Consider the following 23,750-nt stretch of genomic DNA (forward strand, 5'->3'; position numbering starts at 1 on the left):
TTGTTTTCTTTGTTTTTTACTCCTTAGGGTCTTTTGAGTTTCTTGGATTTGAGGGTTTATAATATGAATTTTTTCAGCTATCATTTGTTCATTTTTTTTTCAGTCCCACCATCCTCTTCTCTACTTCTGGGAGTCCAATTATATGCATATATGTTAGACTGCTTGGTCTTATCCCAGAAATCACTGATGTTGTGTTCATTTTTATCTCTTTTTTCTCCCTTTTCTTCATTTGGATTGTTTCTATCATTATGTCATCAAGTTGGTCAATTTTTCAGAGTCTAATCTGATGTAAATGCTACACAGTGTATTATTATTTCAGATATTGTATTTTCTATCTCTAGAGATTACATTTGGGTCTCATTTATAACTTTTACTTCTGTCTTCACTCACTATGTTTGTATCTTTCCCCACCTTCTTGAACATATGGAGCATATACATATAATGGCTGTATTAATTTTTGTTGTTTGCTAATGCTAGCATTTGTCATGTTTTTGTCTGTTTCTATTGATTGATTGATTTTTCTTCTATTTATGGATTATATTTTCCTGCTTCTTTTGCTGCGTAGTAATTTTTGACTGAATGCCAGTCACTGTAATTTGTATCTTATTGGGCACAAGATTTTAGTATTTTTTTACAGTGTGTTGGATTTTTTTCCAGCATAAAATCAAGTTACTGGACTCAATTCAATCAATTTCAGGCTGCCTTTTATGCTGTGTTAGAGGTGTCACTTAGCATCCTGGTCTAGCATGAATTTAGACTCACAATTCACACAATGTCCTAATGTCCTGTGTGTAAACACAATGTCTAAGATCCTGTGTATTACTTGTATATTACATGGTCTTTTCAATGTGGCTGGAGGGTATACAAACTATTCTCAACCTTATTTATGCTCCCCCCAAATTATGACCTACTGCTTTTCTGCACTTCTTCCTTCATCCATGGGTAGCATCCTCTTACCATATGATCCATACTAAGCCAAAGACCAGAAGGAACTCTTTTGTACATCTATGGAATTTTCTTTCTGTTAAGTTTCCTTTTTTCAGACATTCTATCCCACAGATTCTTATAAACTTGACATCCCACAATTCTGATTTTTGTCTATTCAGCTCAATGAGGCGACCAAGTTATGTGGTGTTTTTGTTTGTTTGTTTGACAGAGTCTCACTCTGTCACCCAGGCTGGAGTGTAGTGGCATGATCTGGGCTAACTGCAACCTCAGCCTCCTGGGCTCAAGCGATTCTCCTGGCTCAGCCTCAGCAGTAGCTGGGATTAAAGGCATGCACCACCATGCCCAGCTAATTTTTGTGTTTTTAGTAGAGATGGGGTTTTGTCATGTTGCCCAGGCTAGTGTCAAACTCTTGGACTCAAGTGATTCACCTGCCTTGTCTTCCCAAAGTGCTGGGATTACAGCCACCATGCCCAGCTTTTTCTTTTTTCTTTTCTTTTCTTTCTTTTTTCGTTCTTGCTTTTTTCTTTCTTTCTTTCTTTCTTTCTTTCTTTCTTTCTTTCTTTCTTTCTTTCTTTCTTTCTTTCTTTCTTTCTTTCTTTCTTTTCCTTTCTTTTTCTTTCTTTCTCCTTTTCTTCTTTTTCTTTCTTTTTTTCTTTCTTTCTTTCCTTTCTTTCCTTTCCTTTTCTTTTTTTTTCTCCTTTTTCTTTCTTTCCTTCCTTTTTCTCTCTTTTTTTTTCTCTTTCATTTTTTTTCTCTCTCTTTCTTTCCTTTTTATTTTTAACTGTACTGCTTCTTGGAACCTGTCACTTGGCAGTAAGCTGAAGCATTCGTAGGGTTTACATCATTTCTTTCCCTCCTTTTGGGGATCAATGCACTGTATTGCTTCTTATTCAATATCTGAAAACCATTGTTCTGTACATTTTATCTGACTTTTTTTCTAGTTGTTTAATATGTGAGAGTAAATCTGGTCCCTGTTATTCTATAATGGCTAAGTGAATATTACGCTTCTCATGCAGAAAATAGAACACTGTCTCTACTTTTTACAAAGGGAATCTTGTTTCCTCAGCATTCATAAAAATGAAGCTCAGCTTCTAAACAACTAGTAATATTAACTTATTTATAATCTTATATTTGGGGAGAAGGCTGGGGCATGAGAGAAATAACCAATTTATATTTGTACAATCTCATGCTCTTCTGTAATTAGTGGTTGAAACTTAATGCCAATGGTTGTTTGCTTTTTAACGTCCGGATTTGTATTCACACATCTAGGGTAGTTTCTGATGTTGGTGACTGTGTGTTTAACTTAGTTTTTTGACTCAAGAATGACATTCATGTATTTCACTATGCTTCCTTATGAGCTTATTTTTAATAGGAATTGGCTGAACTATATTTCCAAGTATAGATACGAGAGAATCAAAGTGACTAATTCTAGAAAATAATGAAATTTCAAAAACAATTTTTATCTGCTTCCATTTCCCCTACATTGTCTAAAAGGACTTTACTGAAAATGCATCATAGCTAAGTTTCCCAATTTGATTCTTTAGTAGGTAGTTGCTTGCAGAAATAGGAATTTTTGACTTTCTTTCTTCCCTCCTGCCCCTTCATTTAAAAAAGAAAATTCCCTTTTGTTCTCTTTCCCTTTTTCCCCTAAAAATGATATATGTGGTCCTCTAAACTCCTTCTCATTACCACATTTACCATCATTGTTCATGTCTCTATATTTTGATTCCATGCTATTTCCTTTGCCTAGAATATCTTTACCATATTTCTTTCTTGGATAACTCTCATGGATACTTTAAGGCTCAGATTAGACACCATCAAATAGACTAATTTGTATCAAGTTATGTGTCCAACATGTATAAATATTTGTAATCAGTAAACGAAAACATAAATAAAGTGAATTATCTGCTTTGGTATCTTCCCCGCTACAGCTCAAGGATAAGAAGTATATAACTGATAATAATGCGGAGTCTAGAATCCAACCTTTTTACTCTTTGGGTTCAAATTGTGGTTCTACCCACTAAATAGCTATGCAAAATTGGCTTTACTACATTTTTCCGCTTGTGACTCAATATCTTTATCTCTATAATTGTGTTTACAGTACTAGTCTTGCACAGAGTGATTGTGAAGATTTGAAAATATATAAAGCACCTAAAATAGCACCTAAAGACTCCAAAAGCAGCTATTCTAATCAACAGGAGCTAATTTTTTTTATATCAGGTTCACTGATTTGTCAATTTTGCAATTCAGTTGTCTCCTCGCGTCTCCCTTCAAATTATAAATGTTTCATGTTATCACAAGAAAGATTACCCAAATATGACAGAATGAGAAAAGTACGCTTTTTATTATAGTCACATAAAATAAAGTCAGTTACACCAAGTTGTCCAAATGCATTGGTGAATTAATGCCTCCAACTCTTACAAATTTTTATACATATATCTATGCATTTATAAATACATACATATGTAAAAGATATATATTTTCTACTAAAATAAAGTACCCAAATCTTGGTATATAGGGGCATAATGGGGGAGAAAAGAATCACAAAGTTTTACCAGTTGTAGACTGTACTTTCAGAATACAAGAATCTGTTTTAGACACATTTATTCAGCTGTAATGAACTTTAATCACCCATTGTTTTCTGAATTTTCCTAAGTGAGTTAATGTATCCAAAATATCAAAACAAGTTATGTGGCAGACTTAATGAATCAGAGGCTAATTTTTCTTACTGCACCTGACTCAAAGCCTAGACTTCCCAATGGAGGCATGGTTAAGCTCCATTCTTAATTTTCTTGTTTTTTGGACTATGGTTTTGCTGCTAAGGTGATAAACAAATAAGATGTCTCTAATTCTACATCTTCTACTAGCGTTCGATAAAGTCAGGGTTTGGTGAAAAGATTTCCAATGTTTTTACATCACCCTGACTTGAGGAAAAAAGGCCCAGCAGGGTCTGAATTTCCTGCTGCCTTTGTTACAGCAAAAATACTGTTTGAGCCACGGAAGGAGAATTAGGGTGTAATGATCAATAGATCATTGAGAGAACCAACTCAAATTGAAACGAATTCTGTTATAGTGAAAAACATTAGTGAGAAGATGCTTGAACTTAAGAACAAAATAAAATGTTAAAGAAAACCTAGATGATATTAGATAATTCAGAAAATCTTCACTTCAGACAGAAACTAGAGTTCTTTCTATTTCCTGTTCCAATAGCTCAGCTTCTTCTGTTTTTACTGTATTTTCTGCTATCTTAGACTTTTAAGACAATTATTTGTAGTATCTGACAAGAAATTGAATTTTTAAATGCCTTTGAAAAAACTTCAACCTACTTAAGCAAGGTGAAGATGCCTAAAAATAGCTTAATATAAACCAGTCATTTCGGAATCTCTGGTGATTACATGTTCAAATGCCATTAGAGTGTATCTTTATTCAAGCAGGAAAGGAAGAAGTTGTCAGCACTGAAATTGCATAAAACACGCTAAAACTTCCCAACCTACAGGAGGCTGGGAACAATGGGAAGCCCAGACATTTCCCAGAATCAAAACAAAGAATGCAATATTTCGTTTTATTTTTGAAAGGGGAACAGAAGGGGAAGAGTGTTTCCAATTATGTGGTCCACCTCAGCTGGGCTGCCTAACTACTGATTTTGGTGAGCATCTTGTTAATGGCTTGCTTGACGTGCGTGGTGGAGCTGCGTCGCCTCGTCTTGCCCTGCACCATCCTCCGGCGACGCACCTCTCGACACAGCTCATAGAATATCTCTGTGATATTCCCTTCTCCAGTGCAGGCAGAACACTCGTAAAAAGCACAAGCCAACTCTGTGGCCAGCTTCTCTCCTTCTTCTGTGCTAACCTGCCTGGAGTGGTCCAAGTCAGCTTTGTTTCCAACCAAGATGAGAGTCACATTCTTGGGCTTTTTGATCTCATCTAGGATGTTCTTAAGTGGCAGCACTTCCTCAAAACTTCCTCGGTCAGTAATGTCGTAGACCAGCACAAAGCCTTCCCCCCATCGCATGTGTCCTTCCCTCTGAATGGTATCTTCCTGTTGGCAAAGAAAAATGGCCGTCAAGAGACCTGGAAATAATCAAAATAGATGGATGCTGGTAATACTGACAGTAATCCCTTAATTACTATTCTTTATATCCAAAGTCATTAAAATGTCATGGTACTCTAATTGTACAAACTTTCTAAATAAGTTTTAAATACAGTCATTACTTATTCATCTCAACATATTTCAGGGAACTGAATATTTTCTAATTCAATAGATTTTACCTTTCTGCTTTTATTTTTTTTCTTGCCATATCATTTAATCTGTAATCATAAGAACTAAAAAGAAATTATAACCTTAGTTAAGCACATCACTTTTGAGACTTTTCATCACGATTAAGGAATTAGCAATTTTTTAACAGACAAGTAGCCCCTATCCCACCTTTTAAGTATCATAATTAGAGTCAAAGTTTAGCAAGATGCCATTTTGGTTTGTTTATTACTTTTTTGGTTTGTTGTTTGTTTTAATTTTCTCTTTCTTCAGATTATAGACAATTAACTTTCAGTAAAACTGTAACAAACTATTTAGAGAATCCAACTCTATGCTAAAGGATTTGACTTTTTTCCTTTTCCTATCTCAGAGCCCCCAAAATGTCATGTAGTACCAATGACAGAAACTCTATTATAGAACTGATTCTCAAAGTGGGTTATCACTCCTTCATAGGAAAGTGGCATGTATGATTTGAAAAAGCATTGCCTTCCTAGGTTCAAATGACTTCTGGAGGCATGCACTTCCCTGCTGCCTCTCTTCAGAATCAGTGCTCTGTGAAGGTCAGAGAATAAGTAGGTAGTGACGAGACGGAAAAGTGGGTAATTCATGTAATTCATTTCGAGAACATTTCTTGGTTTAAACACTTTGATTCAAGTCTTTTTGGGCATCACAGGTCATTGATAAAGTACCATGGAAAACTTTAGCTTTCTGTCATTCCAGTGGCCATTTCTTTTTTTTTCTTTCTTTTTTTTTTTTTTTGAGACCGAGTCTCGCTCAGTTGCCCAGGCTGGAGTGCAGTAGCGCAATCTGGGCTCACTGCAAGCTTTGCCTCCCGGGTTCACGCCATTCTCCTGCCTCAGCCTCCCAAGTAGCTGGGACTACAGGTGCCTGCCACCACGCCTGGCTAAGTTTTTGTATTTTTAGTAGAGATGGGGTTTCACCGTGTTAGCAAGGATGGTCTCGATCTCCTGACCTCATGATCCTCCTGCATCAGCCTCCCAAAGTGCTGGGATTACAGGTGGGAGCCACTGCGTCCCGCCAGTGACCATTTCTATACCTGAAAACTAAACCTACCTATGAACCCTTTTGTAATCTCAGAAGTGACGGACCTAATATCAAATACTACAAGAAAGACACCTAAAATAAAGTATTCTGAAACAAACAAACTTATATGACATCATGTAAGTTTAGAATACAATATATACTAAATCTCTTTCTTAAAGACTCACACATACGCATGTTAGAGGTTTTGAGAATTCTTTCAGTAAAGACACCTGTTTAACTTCATTTGAGCATTTCAAAACACATTTGACCATGAAAACTTATTAATATCTTGGTATGCCACAAAATATAGGTGAGTGAGTCTAACCTAGATGATATGTGAATATTATAGTATGTTCAAAACCCTCTTGAAACACTGGGCAGTTTACATAAGGATGCGTATACAGATATTTACAAATACATTAATATATAAAATGACTAGTTAATTAGAGAAAAAGGTTTTAGGCATGCAAAATTTAGTTGAAGAAAAGTGCCTTATTTTTCTTCATAGCATAGATTTCTCAGTTTTATTTGATCCAGAAAAAATATTTTAGCTGAACTCTTTATTCACCTGACCAGCAGTGTCTAGTATCTCCATGGAAACAACTTCATCATCGATGGTTGCTTGGTGTCGGTAGGTTGATTCTAAGGGAATGAGCAAATAAAAAAGGCAAAAAGGTAAATACATGCAAGATTTAATTTGATCCTTAAAACTGAAAATGGGCATGGGAAAAGTATTCCTGATTTTACAGCATAAGGAACTGTGTAGTCTAGGAAGGAGAGGATGGATGTGCAAAAATGTAGAATCTTCATACTTAGCTCCCGGGCATACCAAGTTCTAACATGGGTGCTGCCAACTTTCAGAGTATAGAATAGGGGGAATCTCTTTGCATCTTTGCTACCTTATCCTTTCCTTTTTTTTTTTTTTGACAGGGCCTAGCTCTGTTGCACAGGCTGGAGTACGGTAGTGCGATATCAGCTCACTGAAACCCGGGTTTCAAGCGACTCTCTTGTCTCAGCCTCCCAAGTACCTGGGATTACAGGTGCCTGCCGCAACACCCAGTTAATTTTTGTATCTTTAGTGGAGACGAGGTTTCACCATGTTGGCCAGGCTGATCTTGAACTCCTGTCCTCAAGTGATCCTCCCGCCTTGGCCTCCCAAAGTGCTGGGATTAAGGCCTCAGCCACCGTGCCTGGCCCTATCCTTTCCTCTGAAGATTCCATTTTATTTTTCTGAAAAGACAGGTCCCTGGTGCTCTTTTCCTTCTATAATGAGACCTCCACAATGTAAATTGAGAAGGTGATTTTCACAAAATGCCTTGGTACTTCTAAAAATCTAGTTTCTGGAAACTGCTGTTTCTAACAAGATAACATACCAACAGAAGCTACCAATTTCCTTTCAAACCTCAACTCTGGAAATGTAACAGTTATTACCAGGAGGTGAATGGTTCTTGCCAAATGATGTAAAACTATAAGAAACTCTAGGGGTAGTAAAAGGTGGTCAGACCCCAGATTGGTGAGGAACGGTAATCCAAAGTAGAGGAGGGTTGGGCAGCATGGAGGGGAGGTGGAACTATATGGGGTCCTCTTGCTCATGCTGCCTCTTCAAAGCAGAAAAATGGCAGATGCTCAGTACCAGCTGGAGGCTGGTGGATCAACAGCAGAGTGGTCACCAAGCTATGTGAGGGGAAGGAGAAGTTAGCAGGTGCAAGAAGACGGGGTGGTCCTGAGTATGCCCCTCATCACATAAAATGGAAACCACAGGTCAAAAATAAGTGCCAACTGGTGCTTCTCTGTATGAAAACTAGAATAATAGAAATAAAGAACCAAATGAATGACCTGATGAGAGTCAGGTTGAGGAACTCTCTCAGAAGTGTCAGTAAGTGTAAGTAAGTAAAACAAAGGAACATGTAAAATTTAATAAGAGGTATGGATAATAGAACAAGAAATCTTAGTGTCCTTTATAAAATGAGCCTCAAAGGAGAGAATAAAATACATAGAGGAGTGGAAATTATTGAGGTTGTAATGGCTGAGAATTTCCCTACGTGAGAGAACAATGAAAGATTTAAGATTAAAGGAACTAGCAGGACACATGAGGAAAAAGTTCCATATTTAAACCTATTACAACGAAACTTAAGGATATCAATGACAAAAAATGTCTAAAGGGATTTAGGGAATAAAACACATCACAAAAGATACGACTCAGATCGATGTAGAACTTTTTGCCAGTGAAACGGAATTCAAGATGTCCATGAAAACAATAAAACTACATCAAAATCAATCCGGCATTAGAATTCTAGATGATTCTATCAGTATATTAGGGTGAAGATGGGGGAAAAGGCCAGGAACAAGTATGTGTGAACTAATGTACTTGTCTGATTCCAGAAGATGATATAACTCTTAAAAATCTAGAAAAAGTCAACTCAATAAATTAGAAGAGAAGAAACAGAATACATTCAAGACAACATAAGAAAAGAAAATAAAAAACATCCTGAAAAAGAAATCAAAACCAAAGCATGGTATTTGAAAAGATATAAAAAGAGGGCAGAGCTGTAAAGATCTGACGATACTGCCATTAAATTAGGAAAGACAATGCAATTAAAATTTAGCATAAAAAGAGGAAAGTGTACGTTCTGCTGAAATAAAAACAAAATAATACGAAGTTTATAAGCAATAATTTCAAGCTCATAAATTCTGGGAGAAAAATACAGTATCACTAGCATTATTCTGTATCAGCAAAAGCCATGTAGGAGAGGTGAGAGAAAACAGGAAGCTACTCCCAATAGTAGTAAAATAAATAATATTTAGGAAATAATAAAAATATACAAAACCCTTCAAAACCCTCCAAAAACAAAAACAAAAATTTTCTAGAATAGAAAATTTTAGAACTTTATAACAGTAAATAAAGACTTGAATAAATAAGAAAATCCTAGGAAAATGGAGAAACAACATTTTTAAAACATGTCAGTTTTCCCCAAAATTAATCTAGAATTTAACGTAATTCAAATGAAATGTCCAGGTAGACTTTTTGAGAAGCTCCAGAAATTTATTTAAGATTATATAATACTATATAACATTACTTGAAACAGTGTGGTACTAATATCAGAATGCACAAATTTACCAAGGCCTTAACAATAGACTCATATTTATATAGGAACTTAGTATATGACTGAGGTGGCACCACAAGTCCCTTAGGGAAATAATAAATAGTTCAAACAGTAGCATTCGGATTAGAACCAATAAGAAAGAACTGGCCACTAAATGCACAAAATAAAGCTGGGCTTCTAGGGCGTATATTAAAAGTAAATCTGGATGAATTAGAGATCTAAACTCACCTAGATTTGAAGAGTGAAACCTAAAGTTAAAAAAATTAAAAGTAAGAAAATATAAAAGCTCATGCATAGACCAAAAAAAAAAAAAAAAAAAAAAGAGAGACAAAAAATAAATGGGTTGACTACATTAAAATTAAGAATTTTGTGCAATATTAAATAGGCTAAAGACTGGAGAATATATTTGTAATATCATAAGCAAAAAGTTGATTAATATCTAAGGTATGAAAGAAATTTTAGAAATTAAAAAGATAAGTGAACAGGAAAGACGACCAAAGTATACAAAGAGGAAATTCACAGAGGAGGATGCCCAATTAGTGAAAACATATATCAAATGATGTTTTACCTGCTTACTTACCAGAGAGAAGCTTATAAAATTATTTTATGACAAAAAGATTGGCAAAAATTATGAAACTAGGTAATATAATGCCTGACTAGGTTACAGGCAGCTTCTCTACACTGGCAATGAGAGTGTAGACTGGTACATCGTTTTGAAGAGCAATTCACTAGAATTTGATGTGGGCATACCTTATGATTCAGCAATCTCCCTCTCAGGTACATGCACTAGAAAAAACCTGGTCCAGGTTCTTACAGCACTGGGCCTCCAAGTGTAGTGCCTGAACCAGTAACATCCAGCTCACCTAGGAACTTGTTAGAAATGCAAATTCTCAGGCTCCACCCCAGACCTATGGGCAATCTGTGCTCTAACAAGTCCCCCAGGTGATTACGGTGCATGCTAAAGTTTGAGAACCACCGATTTAAAGGTATGTTTTCCCTAGTGACATTAGCGGTAGCTCATACTGGAGGCAACTTAGGTGTTTATCATTGGGGAGATTAGTTAAATGTGGCATAGTAAAGAATACCATGTAGAAAACTAGAAGTAAATAGAGAAAAATGCATGGATCTTAAAAATATCAGATTTGGTTCTAATGATTAGAAGTGTATATATATCTATATAAATATATAAAATTTATATAAATTTAACAAATATATATACAGAACACTATTTTCCCTAAGTAAACATATAATAATAGCTAGCACATACTGCTTCTATTTGAACAACTGTTCTAAACACTTTACTTATGTTAACTCATTAATCCTCACAAATATCCAATGAAGTATATATTGCTATCAGCTCCATTTTACAAGAAGCAGCTGAGCCGTAACAAGATTAAATAACTTGCCCAAAGTCACACTGATAATAAATGGTAGAGGTGAGATTTGAGTCAGGGAAGACCAGCTTTGGAGTTCCGGCTTTTAAATATCATGCTTAGTTTCAAACACACTAGACTCTGCACTTAAGGCAAAGAGGAGGGCAGTGGGTGTCAAAATAAGGGATGAAGGGGAAGAGAAAGTGGAATAATATAAGGCCTCCCATACACTAATAATAGCATAACACCATGAAAAAGAGTAGTATGATTAACATAATTATTAACTCAATTCTTTGTACCCAAACTACCCAAATCATTAACCAACCAACCAACCCAATAAACTCGGAAGTTTCTGCTCCCATGGGGGTAGCCTGTAAGCCAATGGTTTTATAATTATTTTTTCTATCTACCTCATGTTTCTGACTTTCATTTCATCAACTATTTTGTAGTCCTTGTTTGATCACTGTTTTCTCTTACTTTACTGTAAATATAATCTGTCCAAAACACAAACTGTAGAATGCAGCTTCGCCAGCCATATCCTTGCCTTCTACTTCCATCAGCACTGTGTAGTGATCATTGGCCACAGGCATGGCACATTGCTCAAGTATTTTCCAAAAAGTAAAATTTTAAAATTAGATTATGTTCAATATTTTAATAAGTGTATTTTACGTTATTGTCATTCTCCTAGAATATGTAATCCATACATGGCATATCATAGTGATTCGCAATTTCAGAATATTCCGTCCCCCCACTCTTTTACGTTAAATGGGAGATTATAGTTTTGTATGATTTAATGCTCTAAAATACTATTTACAGCAGCCACTTGTCTCCAAGTGTTCTCTCAATAATTTTCTTTTTGTATCTTCAGTGCCCCAGCGTGAGGAAGAGCAGCCCAGACGGCATCACACATGCTGGGGGACCATGCCCTTTGGCTTCTCCCTCTGCTGTTCTTTAGTGTCCTTTGTACTGAATTCCCTTTTAGAAAGACTGGCATCAGCCCCAGAGACTGGAAAACAGAGTTCTGGGCTCTATTCCATCTCTTTGCACTAAAAGTTGTCTGAGAGACAGGGACATTTTTCTCTGCTGCTTCCATGATAAATAGGATATGTATTTCAATCACAGAATGCCACAGTAGGGGGGAAATGGAATACAATAAAAATTGTATGAAGTTGTGTGATTCTTTGGTTATTCGTTAACTGAAACAAAAAGGATAAAATGCAGGATATGAGAGAATGTCTGCCCCAGACATAGCAGCGGGTGGTAGCAGTGATTTTGTCTACGCTGAATACTGGTTTCATACCATTTTAAGAAATTTTTCTTTAAGCTTCTCTCTCTCATTAGAAGCCCACTTTCTCTATGTGTAAAACAATGGAAGTATTGCCCCAAAAGGCAAAGTGTCTACGTGCTAACTCTTCCAGAGTTAACTCTAAAAAAATGTACTAAGTAGTTTTTGAAATTAGACTCCGCTATGCATCTTAACACATAAAAGAAAATGTGTATGTATTTGTTTGGTGGATATTCTTTTGATTTTGTTCATACTAAACAAAAATAATAAATCGAGCCTTTTTTGTGAAGGGTGGGGGGATGACTATTTAGGAGACAGATCCAAATGAACCAAAATATTGTATACTGTAAGACAAATATGAGTTTCAAAATGGAATGAGGCATTAAAAGTTACACTTGAATTTCACTGTATATGAGAGATGTATAATTTAAAATCTGCACTCACTAGTAGTCTAATAACTAGAAGTATATTTTATGCACTCTAAGAGGAGTTGATGCTCAAAGGGATGTTGCATGTGGTTAATCTTTTTACTGATTTAGCTTTTGTTTTTGCAAATTTCAACACAGTAGTATGGACACTTAGCCAGCACAGTAACAGCAGCAGTTAGTCACGCTGATTTATGCCAGAATGGAAATTGTACTGAGTTGAGTTCTATTCCTAGTCTAACCACAACTGGACACGTAATTTTGATTAAATTTACTTCTTTGTACCTGTTTCCTTATTTGTCAAATGACAATCTCCAAGTTCCTTGCAGTGCCAATATTAAATAACTAAACAATTCTATGAGTTGGCTAAGCACTTCTGCTTTAGAATCTGGTTAAGATAATTTGTTCTGGGTGTATCTATTTTCGTATGAACCATCCAAGCAGCAGGAGTTGTAAGGCAGGCAAGAAGAACCAATCACAGAACCAAGGAACGAGTGGATCTGATGTCTCCTGATGCCCATCCTCACTTCTATCTGAGCCTTTTCTAAGCTGATTCAAACAGTGCCTCCAGTGTACCAGTCACAGTAGTGATAGAGGCTGAAATACAGTCTCTCTCTCCCTCTCCAAATGCCTCCATCACACACACACACACACACACACACACACACACACACACACACACAGTCACAGGCACACACATTCCAAGCCTCTATCTGTATTCTCTGCAGTGACCAGCATTCTTAGAGAGTAATATGTCTCTTGGAGGTAGGGATTCAGTTCTTGGTTGGGATCCATTCAGAACATGGATCCTGTTGTTCTACAATCAGATCATTGCTGCCACCACCATCAGGGGTTTTTCATGGTTAGATGGTCCAACTCCCACATCTTATGAGCTTCAGTGGTGGTTTTCAAATGTGGTTCATAGACATCCGTGTGCTGGTGTGCTGGCCACCCACAAAGATTTCACTGATCCACAGTATAATAAGGAAAATTAAAATAAAGCTAAAATTGTTCAATGTAAAGAACTGATTTTTTTTACATTGTATCCTTCAAAACACTCGGATGTTAAAGCAATTTCTTTCTTTTCTGAAGTCCAAGTACAAGTAGAGCGTAGGTTTAGTTCCCCCTGTCTGTCTTTCCCTTGCCTGCCCTCCTAATTTAATTATATAGGCTTTCTCCATAAAAATCAAATAAAAAAACACTGGGTCTGAAACCGAAAAGTTTAGGAGTCACTTGCTACTATAGTAGCAGGCATTTTCTTCATTGAATTATTTCAAAGCAGTAAATATTCTAATTGTGTTAATATGTCGAACGATGTTCACAGTCTTCAGCTTCTCGAGGAGTAACAATTCTGTTCCAGTTTGAAAAAAACTGTCCCATGTTTCGCAGCAAAGCACTGACTTCAGAATTCAAGACTGCTTCTTGTATATAAGCCACTTGGCTTTTTAATGTAGTTATCTCTTTTGGTGGTGGTTTTGAAACTTTTAAAGTAGCTGATATGGTTTGGATCTGTGTCTCTATCCAAATCTCATGTTCATTTGTTATCCCCAATGTTGGAGGTGGGGCCTGGTGGGAGGAGATTGGATCATGAGGTGGCTTCTCATGGTTCAACACCATCCCTCGTGGTGCCGTCATCACAATAGTGAGTTCTAGTGAGATCTGGTGGTTTTAAAGTGTGTGGCATGCCCCCCCACCCTCAGTCATGGTCCTGCCATGTAAGATGCCTGCTCCCACTTTCCCTTCTGCCGTGAGTAAAAGCTCCCTGAGGCCTCCCCAGAAGTAAATGCTGCCATGCTTCCTGCACAGCCTGCAGAGCCATGAGCCAATTAAACCTCTTTTCTTTGTAAACTACTCAGTCTCAGGTATTTCTTTATAGCATTATGAGAACAGACTAATGCAGTAGCCATGTATTCAACAAAGAATCCTATCTTCCCCAAGGTAGTATGAAGTTAAACTCAGGAAATGCTAATTTCCCTTGAATCAAATGCATTGAGAACCCCTTTCTGCTGGAACAAAAGTGACCTCTTGCACACATGCATATAGACACAAATCCAGCCTCTGGTGTGAGAGAATTAATGAAGCCCTCACCAGGGAGTGAGTCATATATCCATGACTCCTGAAGACTGATGAGGCAGTGCTTGTTGCTTAGCAGCTGCCATCCTCTTTGAGAAGTACCATACAAGGTCACTCAATAAAGTTTCTTTATTCTTACTGAAGGAAGCCTGCACTATACATAACTGATGCGGGCAGATTACTATTAATAGCAGTTGTTTTTCAGAATGAATAAAACAGAAGGGAAAATGGTTCGACTAAGACTAATTAAGAATAATAAGATTAGGTACTGGAACACATTCAGGGAGAGTTCATTTTATGAGATCGTTTTTTCTAAGCTTCATCTTTCATTGAGATATATGGATACAGCAATAAAAAAAATCTGTATTTTTAAAACTAAACTCCCATAAATCATTAAGATTCTCAGATAATCTCCATAAATCCTATGTAAGTAATAAAAATATAAGAGCAGAATAAGTATTCGCTTGGTGGGTGAAATAATAAAGAATAATTTTTTTTGAATCGGGTGCATTTTTAGACCCAAATATATCATCTTAAAATTAGTGTGGCTACATTTAAAAATATATTGAAAAATTTGGATGTGAAAACTCTGACCTATTTAAAAGCAAAAACAGAATAATAAATAATAAATGTAGAGACATGCTAGTCTCCTAGATTAAAAGGTGGAATAACATAAATATATGAATCTTCTCAAAGTAATTTATAGTTCTAGTACAATTCCAATCAAAATCATGTCATACTATTACAGAGGTTCTAAACTTGATCTGGAAAAATCAACTGAACAGAGTAGCCAAAATAATTTTGTAAAAAGTAATAAGGAAAGACGTTCTCTACAAAGTATCAAAATGTTCTGTACAGCATACAATTAATGAAAAAGTGTGCCTCTTCTGTTTGGTGTGAAAAGCAAATCTAGAATGGTGTCCTGGTATAAACAATTCAACATATGAAAAGATTGCATTTGGCTGGGCGCGGTGGCTCACGCTTGTAATCCCAGCACTTTGGGAGGCCGAGGTGGGTGGATCACGAGGTCAGGAGATCGAGGCCACGGTGAAACCCCGTCTCTATTAAAAATACAAAAAAATTAGCCGGGCGTGGTGGCGGGCGCCTGTAGTCCCAGCTACTCAGGAGGCTGAGGCGGGAGAATGGCGTGAACTCGGGAGGCGGAGCTTGCAGTGAGCCGATACCGCGCCACTGCACTCCAGCCTGCACGACAGAGCGAGACTCTGTCTCAAAAAAAAAAAAAAAAAAAAAAAAAAAAAAGAAAAGATTGCATTGGAAGTAGTGGAGAAAGGTAGAGAGTATTTAATAAATAATAGGAGGAAAACTGGTTAAAGATTTGGACAAAAACGTTGGGTTTTCACCTTGTACTTCTTACTAAAATAAATTTCAGAAGTATTAGTCAAATACTAACTAAACTATAAGATCATTCTATATTCCCTTCCTTATTGTTTTCCTTCACAGCCCTTATCGCTATCTCACATATATTTGTTTGTTTATTGACTCTTCTCTCTTTCCCAGACTGTGCACTCAAAAAAGCCAAGGCCTTCTCTTGCCGTATACTGATTTATCCTCAGCCCAGAACACTTTGACACACAGGAGGCGCTTGATAAATATTTGTAGAATGAATGAATAAAAACAATGAAAGAAGCCTTGCTCCCTTTTAAACTGAAAATCTTGGAGTGACAAAAATAAAACAAAACAAATAAAAAAAAAACAGGAAGAGTGTTTGCCTACATTTTATACATCAACATTATTGCTACTTTTAAGATCCACAGACATCATATTTTGCTGCTTCTTCTGTCCTTCTCTCTCTGCAGCAGACTTTAGTCAGATGTATTGGAGAGAAGAAAAGAGAGAAACATATTTTATTTTTCCCTAAAATCCATATTCAATTGTTTTATTTTTCTGTTACTCTTCTCAGGATGCCATTCTATTACGCACCAAATTTCCCATGTCCATTTTATCCTCTTTCTCCCATTAGAATGATACTGCATTTTTCTGATGTGACGGCAGCATGTTGTACCCACTTCCTTTCTTTGTGGCTGAGGCTTGACCTAACTTCTTCATCTATGCGTTAAAATCCTGCTGGGTTCCAAGCACAGACAGCATGAAACACACATCTAGCCTCATAGAGGGCTTCTTTGCATGATTTGAAAAGCACTTCCAAATCAGCTAAAAGGAGTTTAAAAATGTTGCAACAGAAAATATTATTCTTTCTCTGGGGCCATAAATTTTTATTGAAGAGGAGAAGGAAACAAAATTTGACCTACCGAGGGTGGGATCATATTCCCAGATGAACCGTTTGGTCAGAAATCTCACTACAAGAGCTGTGGAAGAAAAGAGCAACATTTCAAAAAGTAATTTGTTAATTTGCTTAGCGCACCTATCTTTTTAAAGAAAGCGAAATGCTCCACACAACCCTATAAATGCTTTATATTTCCTTGGTATGTAAACCGAATACATTTTTTATGTTTATTCAAGTAATTTTCCAATTTCATATTATGGCCTAAAAACCATTGTAATGTTTGAATGGGTTTATTGTGCATTAGTCAACAATTAGATTTGTTGCTTTAGTCACAAGGTTAAAAACAAAACAAACAAACGTATAACGTGAAAATGCTCATATATAAAATTTTTAGCAAAATGATGAATTCAGATATAAAAGGTCACAATACAGGTATCCGAAGTTTGCATATTGATAAGGATTGGCAAAGGCAAGTTTTAAATGTGATAATTTTTAGTGTAATGAAAGATCACTAGCAGGTCATTTGCATTTTTAAAAAGTAGATATTCAAAATTAAGACTCTTTATTAGAGATCTGTGAAAGCTCATCAAAAGCAGCACTGACAGAATACAGTCAGAATCAGGTTCTGGAACTACACTATGCAGTTTGCTTTCATGATCTCCTCAATCCTCACTTTATCTTTATGAGGCAGGTACTATGATAATTCCCATTTTTCAGATCAGGAAACTGAGGCGCTGAGGGGTTAACTCATTTAATTAAGCTTATCTAGTTAGTTAGTGGCCTGGTAAGGATTTGAATCCAGGAAGTCTGTAACTTATCCATTGTACCAAACTGAATTTAAGTCCTACGCCATCTGGATAATATTTAACTGGAAGATGGGCTGGAGAAAAGCACTGAAATATATGGACTCTATTGTCCTTATAAATTGATGAGACATATGCCAAACATTTTCTTACACTTGTAGTATACTTGAAAACAGTGGTTTTAAATTAAAACAAAAAAAATTAGAGCGGGATGTCACAGGCACTTAAAAAATGGAATGAAAGCATTGGATCCTTTTCCTGAAAAAGTATGCATACACACATTTGGCATATAATTTAGCAGGCTCATGAGCCCTCCATAGACCCCTGATGGTCTCCCTGGGATCCCACTGACCTTAATGAAAGATTCATTGTCTATCATATTTTACAGTTTAAAAATACCCATTATAATGTGTATTTTTATTTTTATTGAAATGCCCTTAATGTAGCAGCCAAAAGATACTCCTTGAAGAAATAAAACTAGTTAGCGGAAGGTCACTGTCATTCTTTGCCTATTCTCACTTTTAGCAACAACAGAGGTATAACTTTCCTCCTGTAAAGTTTTATATGAGAGATGGCAGTGTAAACTGCACGAGGACTTCACAAAACAGAGGACAACGTGGCTTCATGACGGGAGGCTGGAGACGGAAAGTACCAATGTTCTTTGTAATTACAGAGTGTGAGGCTGAATTTGAGCCAAAATATTTGCAGTGCCTAAAGTAGCAAGGCCACTGACCCCGTAATACTTCCCACAGTGACTGTACTTGTGGTTTTTTCTGCAGTCTTCAGAGTCTGTCACTGTTCACTCTCTTGAGACTGAAACTTTTATTTTTACATACAGGATGCAGTAAGCAGTAAACATATTTTTTCTTTTTTACAATTAGCAACGTTAATAAACACTCAACAGCTCGCACGATTTAAAGAGCTCCATCTTTTGTTACACTAGGTAGTTGTTTTTTTTGTTTTGTTTTTTTTTTTGGAGATGGTAACTCCCTCTGTTGGCCAGGCTGGAGTGCAGTGGCGCCATCTCAGCTCACTGCAATCTCCACCTTCCGGGTTCAAGCGATTCTCCTGCCTCAGCCTCCCAAGTAGCTGGGATTACAGGCACGTGCCACCACACCCAGCTAATTTTCGTATTTTTAGTAGAGACAGGGTTTCACCATGTTGGCCAGGGTGGTCTCACCATGTTGGCCAGGGTGGTCTCAATCTCCTGACCTTGTGATCTGCCCGCCTCGGCCTTCCAAAGTGCTGGGATTACAGGCGTGAGCCACTGCGCCCAGCCAGACTATGTAGTTTTAACACTAAAGGCTGCAACCTAGAAAACTTAATTATCTGCCATCATGAAAAAATGAGCTTTATTTTTTACGTAAGTGCGGTTTACAGTTCTTCAATTCCAAAACCATTTAAATTTGAATCATTTCTCAAAATCTTTAAAAAATGTATTAGACACTCCATCGGCTTTCAAAACCAAGTATACTGAACATAATTGAATCATTTGTAAATGCCTGGATCTCAGTTAAGAACCTTGGTTAGTGCCTGTGCAGTTATGCAGCAATCCTTTCTGAAGCTGTAGGGTGGAAGGGGCAAAACAGCTCTAGAGTGCTAGAGGTTTCGAGCATATATATGTATACGAATGTTCAAAAACTCAAAAAAGTTATATATATTGACTATTCTATATCAATATATTCACAACAGTTGTATAACTTATTACATTTAAATAATAAATATATTCAAAATAGTTATATAATTTATTAAATTTAAATAATAAAATTTAATCCCAGTTAATTTATTGTTTATACAATAGATATTAAAATGTATTAAATTTTAATAAATTTCTAAATTATTAATAAATTAATAATCTAATTTAACTATAATTAATGAAAACAGGTACTATAAAGATTGATCTAATTTCCTTTTGACTCCCTACCCTCTCCATCCCGACTATCTTGAGCAAAGTTTGTCTTTGGAAGTAAAATGGTGGTACTGATTTTTACTGCTACCGGAATTCTGATTTAAGGCCTTGTTGCTCCAGAAGTTTTAAGGTTTGACATATTTGATTAGTAGTTACTCTTGAGTCTCTGCCTTCTGAAATATTTTATTTTCTTCCCATTGCCTTGACAACCCATACCTTTCCATTAAACAAGCCAAACATGTCCAATGGCTAATGTAGGGAAGACTGTTTTCCTCCTTTTGCCTAATTTACAACCTACTTGGCTAATTCTTCATCATCTGTGGTTCCATTTTAGTATTACTGGTACTATGAATTTTATGATTATTAATGAAAGTTGGTTTCTAACAAAATGGAAAATTTGGTAACAAAAATTTAATCCAATAAAATATTTTTAAAAGCCACTTAATGTAATCATTCAGTGGCATGCTATTCCATATATAAGTAAGAGCTAAAGGTAAATCCATTACATTAAAATAGTCATGTTATTTCTAAAATTAACCAATCTATGCTGTTTACTCGAAATAATTCCTGACAACATTATCAAGAAGAAGCAGGCATCAGAAGTGCCAGATTTAGTGTCAGAATAATATTTTAAAATGAAAATTAATTAGGTATGATCTGTACAGTAAATCAGCTTCAGCAAGAAATCAACTCTTCAAGGTAAATGTAAACTAACACACATGCTATTCCTTATTTAAGAGTCATATTCAAGAGAGATTCAGGTAAGACTTTCAAATGTTACCTTTCAGTATCATACTTGAAAAATATGTCATTACTTTTCTTTATAGAATTCAGGAAGTAACTTGATTGACAATGTATATAATGCAATTTTTTAAAAGATACTTAAGCATATGTAACCTCCTATGCAATTGTGATTGTTCTTTTCTATAGGTCTCCAGGCATAGAGCTATTGCCATATAACAAATCCACCCCCAAAACTCTGTAGCATACCACAATAAGTATTTATTATAGAAAAATATTGGAAAACTTTTCCAGCTGGAAAAAGCATTATGTATTTATGGGACTGTGGTGAGTTGATTGCATTGGAAAAATATAACTAAAAGAGTTTAAAATGGCCAGGACAGATATTTTTTTAGGTTAGGAAAAGAATTTCTGCTCCAATTAAAAGTGCTTCAAGGAATACTACTCATCACCTTCACATCATGAATACCTTTTGAATTTTGTCTATGATCCTGGTAACACACCCCATGAAGACTCTTGATTTAATATACACTCTACAACAGTACAACATTCATATAATAATGAAAACTTACTACGGATGTATATTAAGTGATTTATATCATTTTCATTTGTAACCTGTAGTGCCTTCACAAAAAATACATACTTTTAAGTTGTAGAATCAAGTAACTTTAAAATACTTTTAAAGGGATTTCTACAGGAGTTTGCCAACTTTGGGACAATTCCGTCACAAAGAGTTTCAAATATTTTTGAAAAACAAAAATTTGTGTTATATAAAGAGAAGGCAAATGCGGATAATACTAGCACAACATTAGTCCATTATAGGTTGTGATATGTATATTTATCACTTGTTATCTGAATTATTTTTCCCACGTTGATTTATAATAAAAAAGTTAGAAATGTTAAAGCTTAAAAACTACATGAATAAATTATAATAAACTTACATAGTATTCTAAGTATGAAACTTTTCAAAGTTGAGACGCCTCCAGGAGATAGAGTAGCTCTCTTCATTTCTCCTCCATTTTCATTTCATTATAGTACTTACAGCATAACTACTTGACCTTATCTTGACCAGCAAAAACCAGGAGGCAATGATATACATTACCAAGTCCACAAGGGTTGTAAAATCAACACTAAATTGTTTTCAGTTTGATTTTTATGATCTACAGTTAAAATGTCATAATAAATAAAGCAAGTGTTTAAAAAATAATGGAAGAGAGAAGAATGACAGGATTCGATGCAATGTGGGAACTGTTTTCTCATTTCATTAAGCATGACCTCAATTTAAATAATAATATAAAAATTATAATGGAAAAAGTTTGAAGTATATGCAGTAGTGTTATTATTATTCATCTTCAGTTAGCGTGTGCTCTATTAGGTTAGGCATTATGGTAAATATTTACACATGTATCTTTACTCTTCACTTCCTTATAGTATAGAATATATGGACATGGACATGAATATGATGTATGTATATTGATGAAGAAACTGAAGCTCAAATTGTTTTCTTCCTACAATGTGGGCTTACTCTTTCCTGGCCTCAGGATCTACATTCTCTTTTTACAGATGAGGACTTTGCTACCAGGGAGCTTAAGAGTCTTACTGGGGTATTCCTCTATTGTCTAAACCCTTAATCTGAAAAATTCCATGGAGAATGTTGTATATGCCTTATACATATCTATAGATTTTTACACATACAAACATTCTTCCATTTGAAAAAAATGCATAATCTAGTCTCAATCTTCTTTTGTTACAAAAGAAAAGACTAAAGACCCTGGTGAAAATGAAACCTGAAATGTCTATTAAAATCTGATATTTTAGACATAAACTTCTGAACATTTATTATCCTCTTTTATTGCCTCGGTTTGGAGCACCAACACTATTCCCTTAATTCTAACAAACATGGTGTGCTAACACATACACAACGTAATTATCCTCATGATACCATTTTGCTTCACCATCTTAATTTACTTGACTGTACATTTCTTACAGGGTTTATTGCTATTATTTTGAATATAGTGCAGGGATCATTACATGTTTGGAATGTTCCATAAATACTTACAAGTTGATGTTAGTTTAGCTTAGCGCCCTTAAAAGCCCAAATGAACTAATAGCTTGTCAGTATTTTAAGCAGGTAACCCAGACTGGAATTAAGTCAAAGAAAGGGGAACAGAAACACATATTTAAAATGTACTGACTCATATCCAGATAGCATTTCTACCTGTGGTATCTAATGAAGCATCCCATCCCCTCCTCTTTAAAGTCTTCCCTGGCCTTCCCAAGCCATTAATCACTCACATGTGGCATGAAATACCTTGTAAACATTTATTTATATTCTTGTATGTCTTAGAAATGGTGAATGATCTGAAGTCACAGATTAAGCCTTGTTCATCTTTATGTCCCATGGCTGGCACGGCACTTGATACATATGTGCCCAATAGATATTTGAGAACTGAATGAGAGAAAACAATGAACATTTCTTTAAGCTATGTGGCTCACTATTGCCATTGTGCTTGGCTGTGTACTCTATTATGTTTTTGTTACTTGAAAGACATGTCCTTTAAAGTGGGACTTCCTTTTTTGAAAATATATTGACCACGTCTCTGGTCAGATGTCCATCTGGTCAACCTACTTTGCACACCTGATTGAGAAAGGCAAGACCCAGCACTCTTACTCTCCTAGGCCAGAGTGGAACTGCTACCCCTGACCTCACACCACTATCAGCCCTAAATTTAACACAAACCCTTAAGTGGTCAAAAGGCTTCAGAGAAGTAAAAATGAGTGTGACTCACAAAAACAGGAAGACTCTACCCTAGATTTGCGGAGATAGTTTCTTATTGAATGAATTAATTTTGTAGAACTAAGTATCCATTTATTAATCATGTAGTTGTTGGATTAAAGTGTATATGCTTTTAGAAAATGCCATTAGGTAAGTTTTAGCTAATAATAAAAAAAAAATACACTAAAAAAATAAAAACACTACTGGGATTTCTCGAAGGTTAAATATCAAAAGGGGGCTTAAGTATATATTAAATACTGACTATATGCTGATTTTAATTCATAAAAACTCTTAAAAGTAGAAATTAATGTTCCCACTTTACGTATAAGAAATCTAACCAGAAAAGTGAATTGTCTAATTTACAAAGCGTTTAAGTGATAAAACTGATATGAACCCAACTTTGTTTACCTTAAAACCCATACTTTTTCCAATATACAGTACTTCCCACTATATTTTAATATTTCTATGTATATGATATAATTCTACATGCTTGATTCTTTTTAATGTGAGCATACATCTTATGGAGAAGCATGCTTTGAAAAGGGAATATTTTGTTCGTGATTAGATTTATTCTTCCTTAGTGGAGAAAATATCCATGACCAGAAACCATGGCAACACAGAAAGAGAATATGAATTTCGAGAAGCAAGAAGAAAACTTTTAGATAAATAAGATTTTTGTTTTTCTCTTGAAAACATCTTTAAGAATGCTGCAGATGAGGAAAACAAGTATCTGAAGATGTAGGCGATGAAGCAGTATGCGAAAAGCAAAT

At 35.7% G+C, this 23,750-nt stretch overlaps 1 protein-coding gene across 2 annotated transcripts in view; it reads right to left on the reverse strand.

The window, feature by feature from the left end:
- Positions 1–3,265: 3,265 nt before the first annotated feature.
- Positions 3,266–23,750, reverse strand: part of RERG (RAS like estrogen regulated growth inhibitor) — a 119,833-nt gene continuing 99,348 nt past the window's right edge. For both annotated transcript variants that reach the window (XM_025401864.1, XM_025401865.1), the window contains 3 exons: positions 16,777–16,833; positions 6,815–6,888; positions 3,266–4,986 (listed from right to left, as the gene is read on the reverse strand). In XM_025401864.1, coding sequence (XP_025257649.1) covers positions 4,579–4,986; positions 6,815–6,888; positions 16,777–16,833 — 539 coding nt within the window. In that variant the 3' untranslated portion in view covers positions 3,266–4,578. The remainder of the gene's footprint in view (positions 4,987–6,814; positions 6,889–16,776; positions 16,834–23,750) is intronic.

Source organism: Theropithecus gelada, chromosome 11, assembly GCF_003255815.1.
Source record: "Theropithecus gelada isolate Dixy chromosome 11, Tgel_1.0, whole genome shotgun sequence".
In the NCBI taxonomy this organism is placed as follows: Eukaryota; Metazoa; Chordata; class Mammalia; order Primates; family Cercopithecidae; genus Theropithecus; species Theropithecus gelada.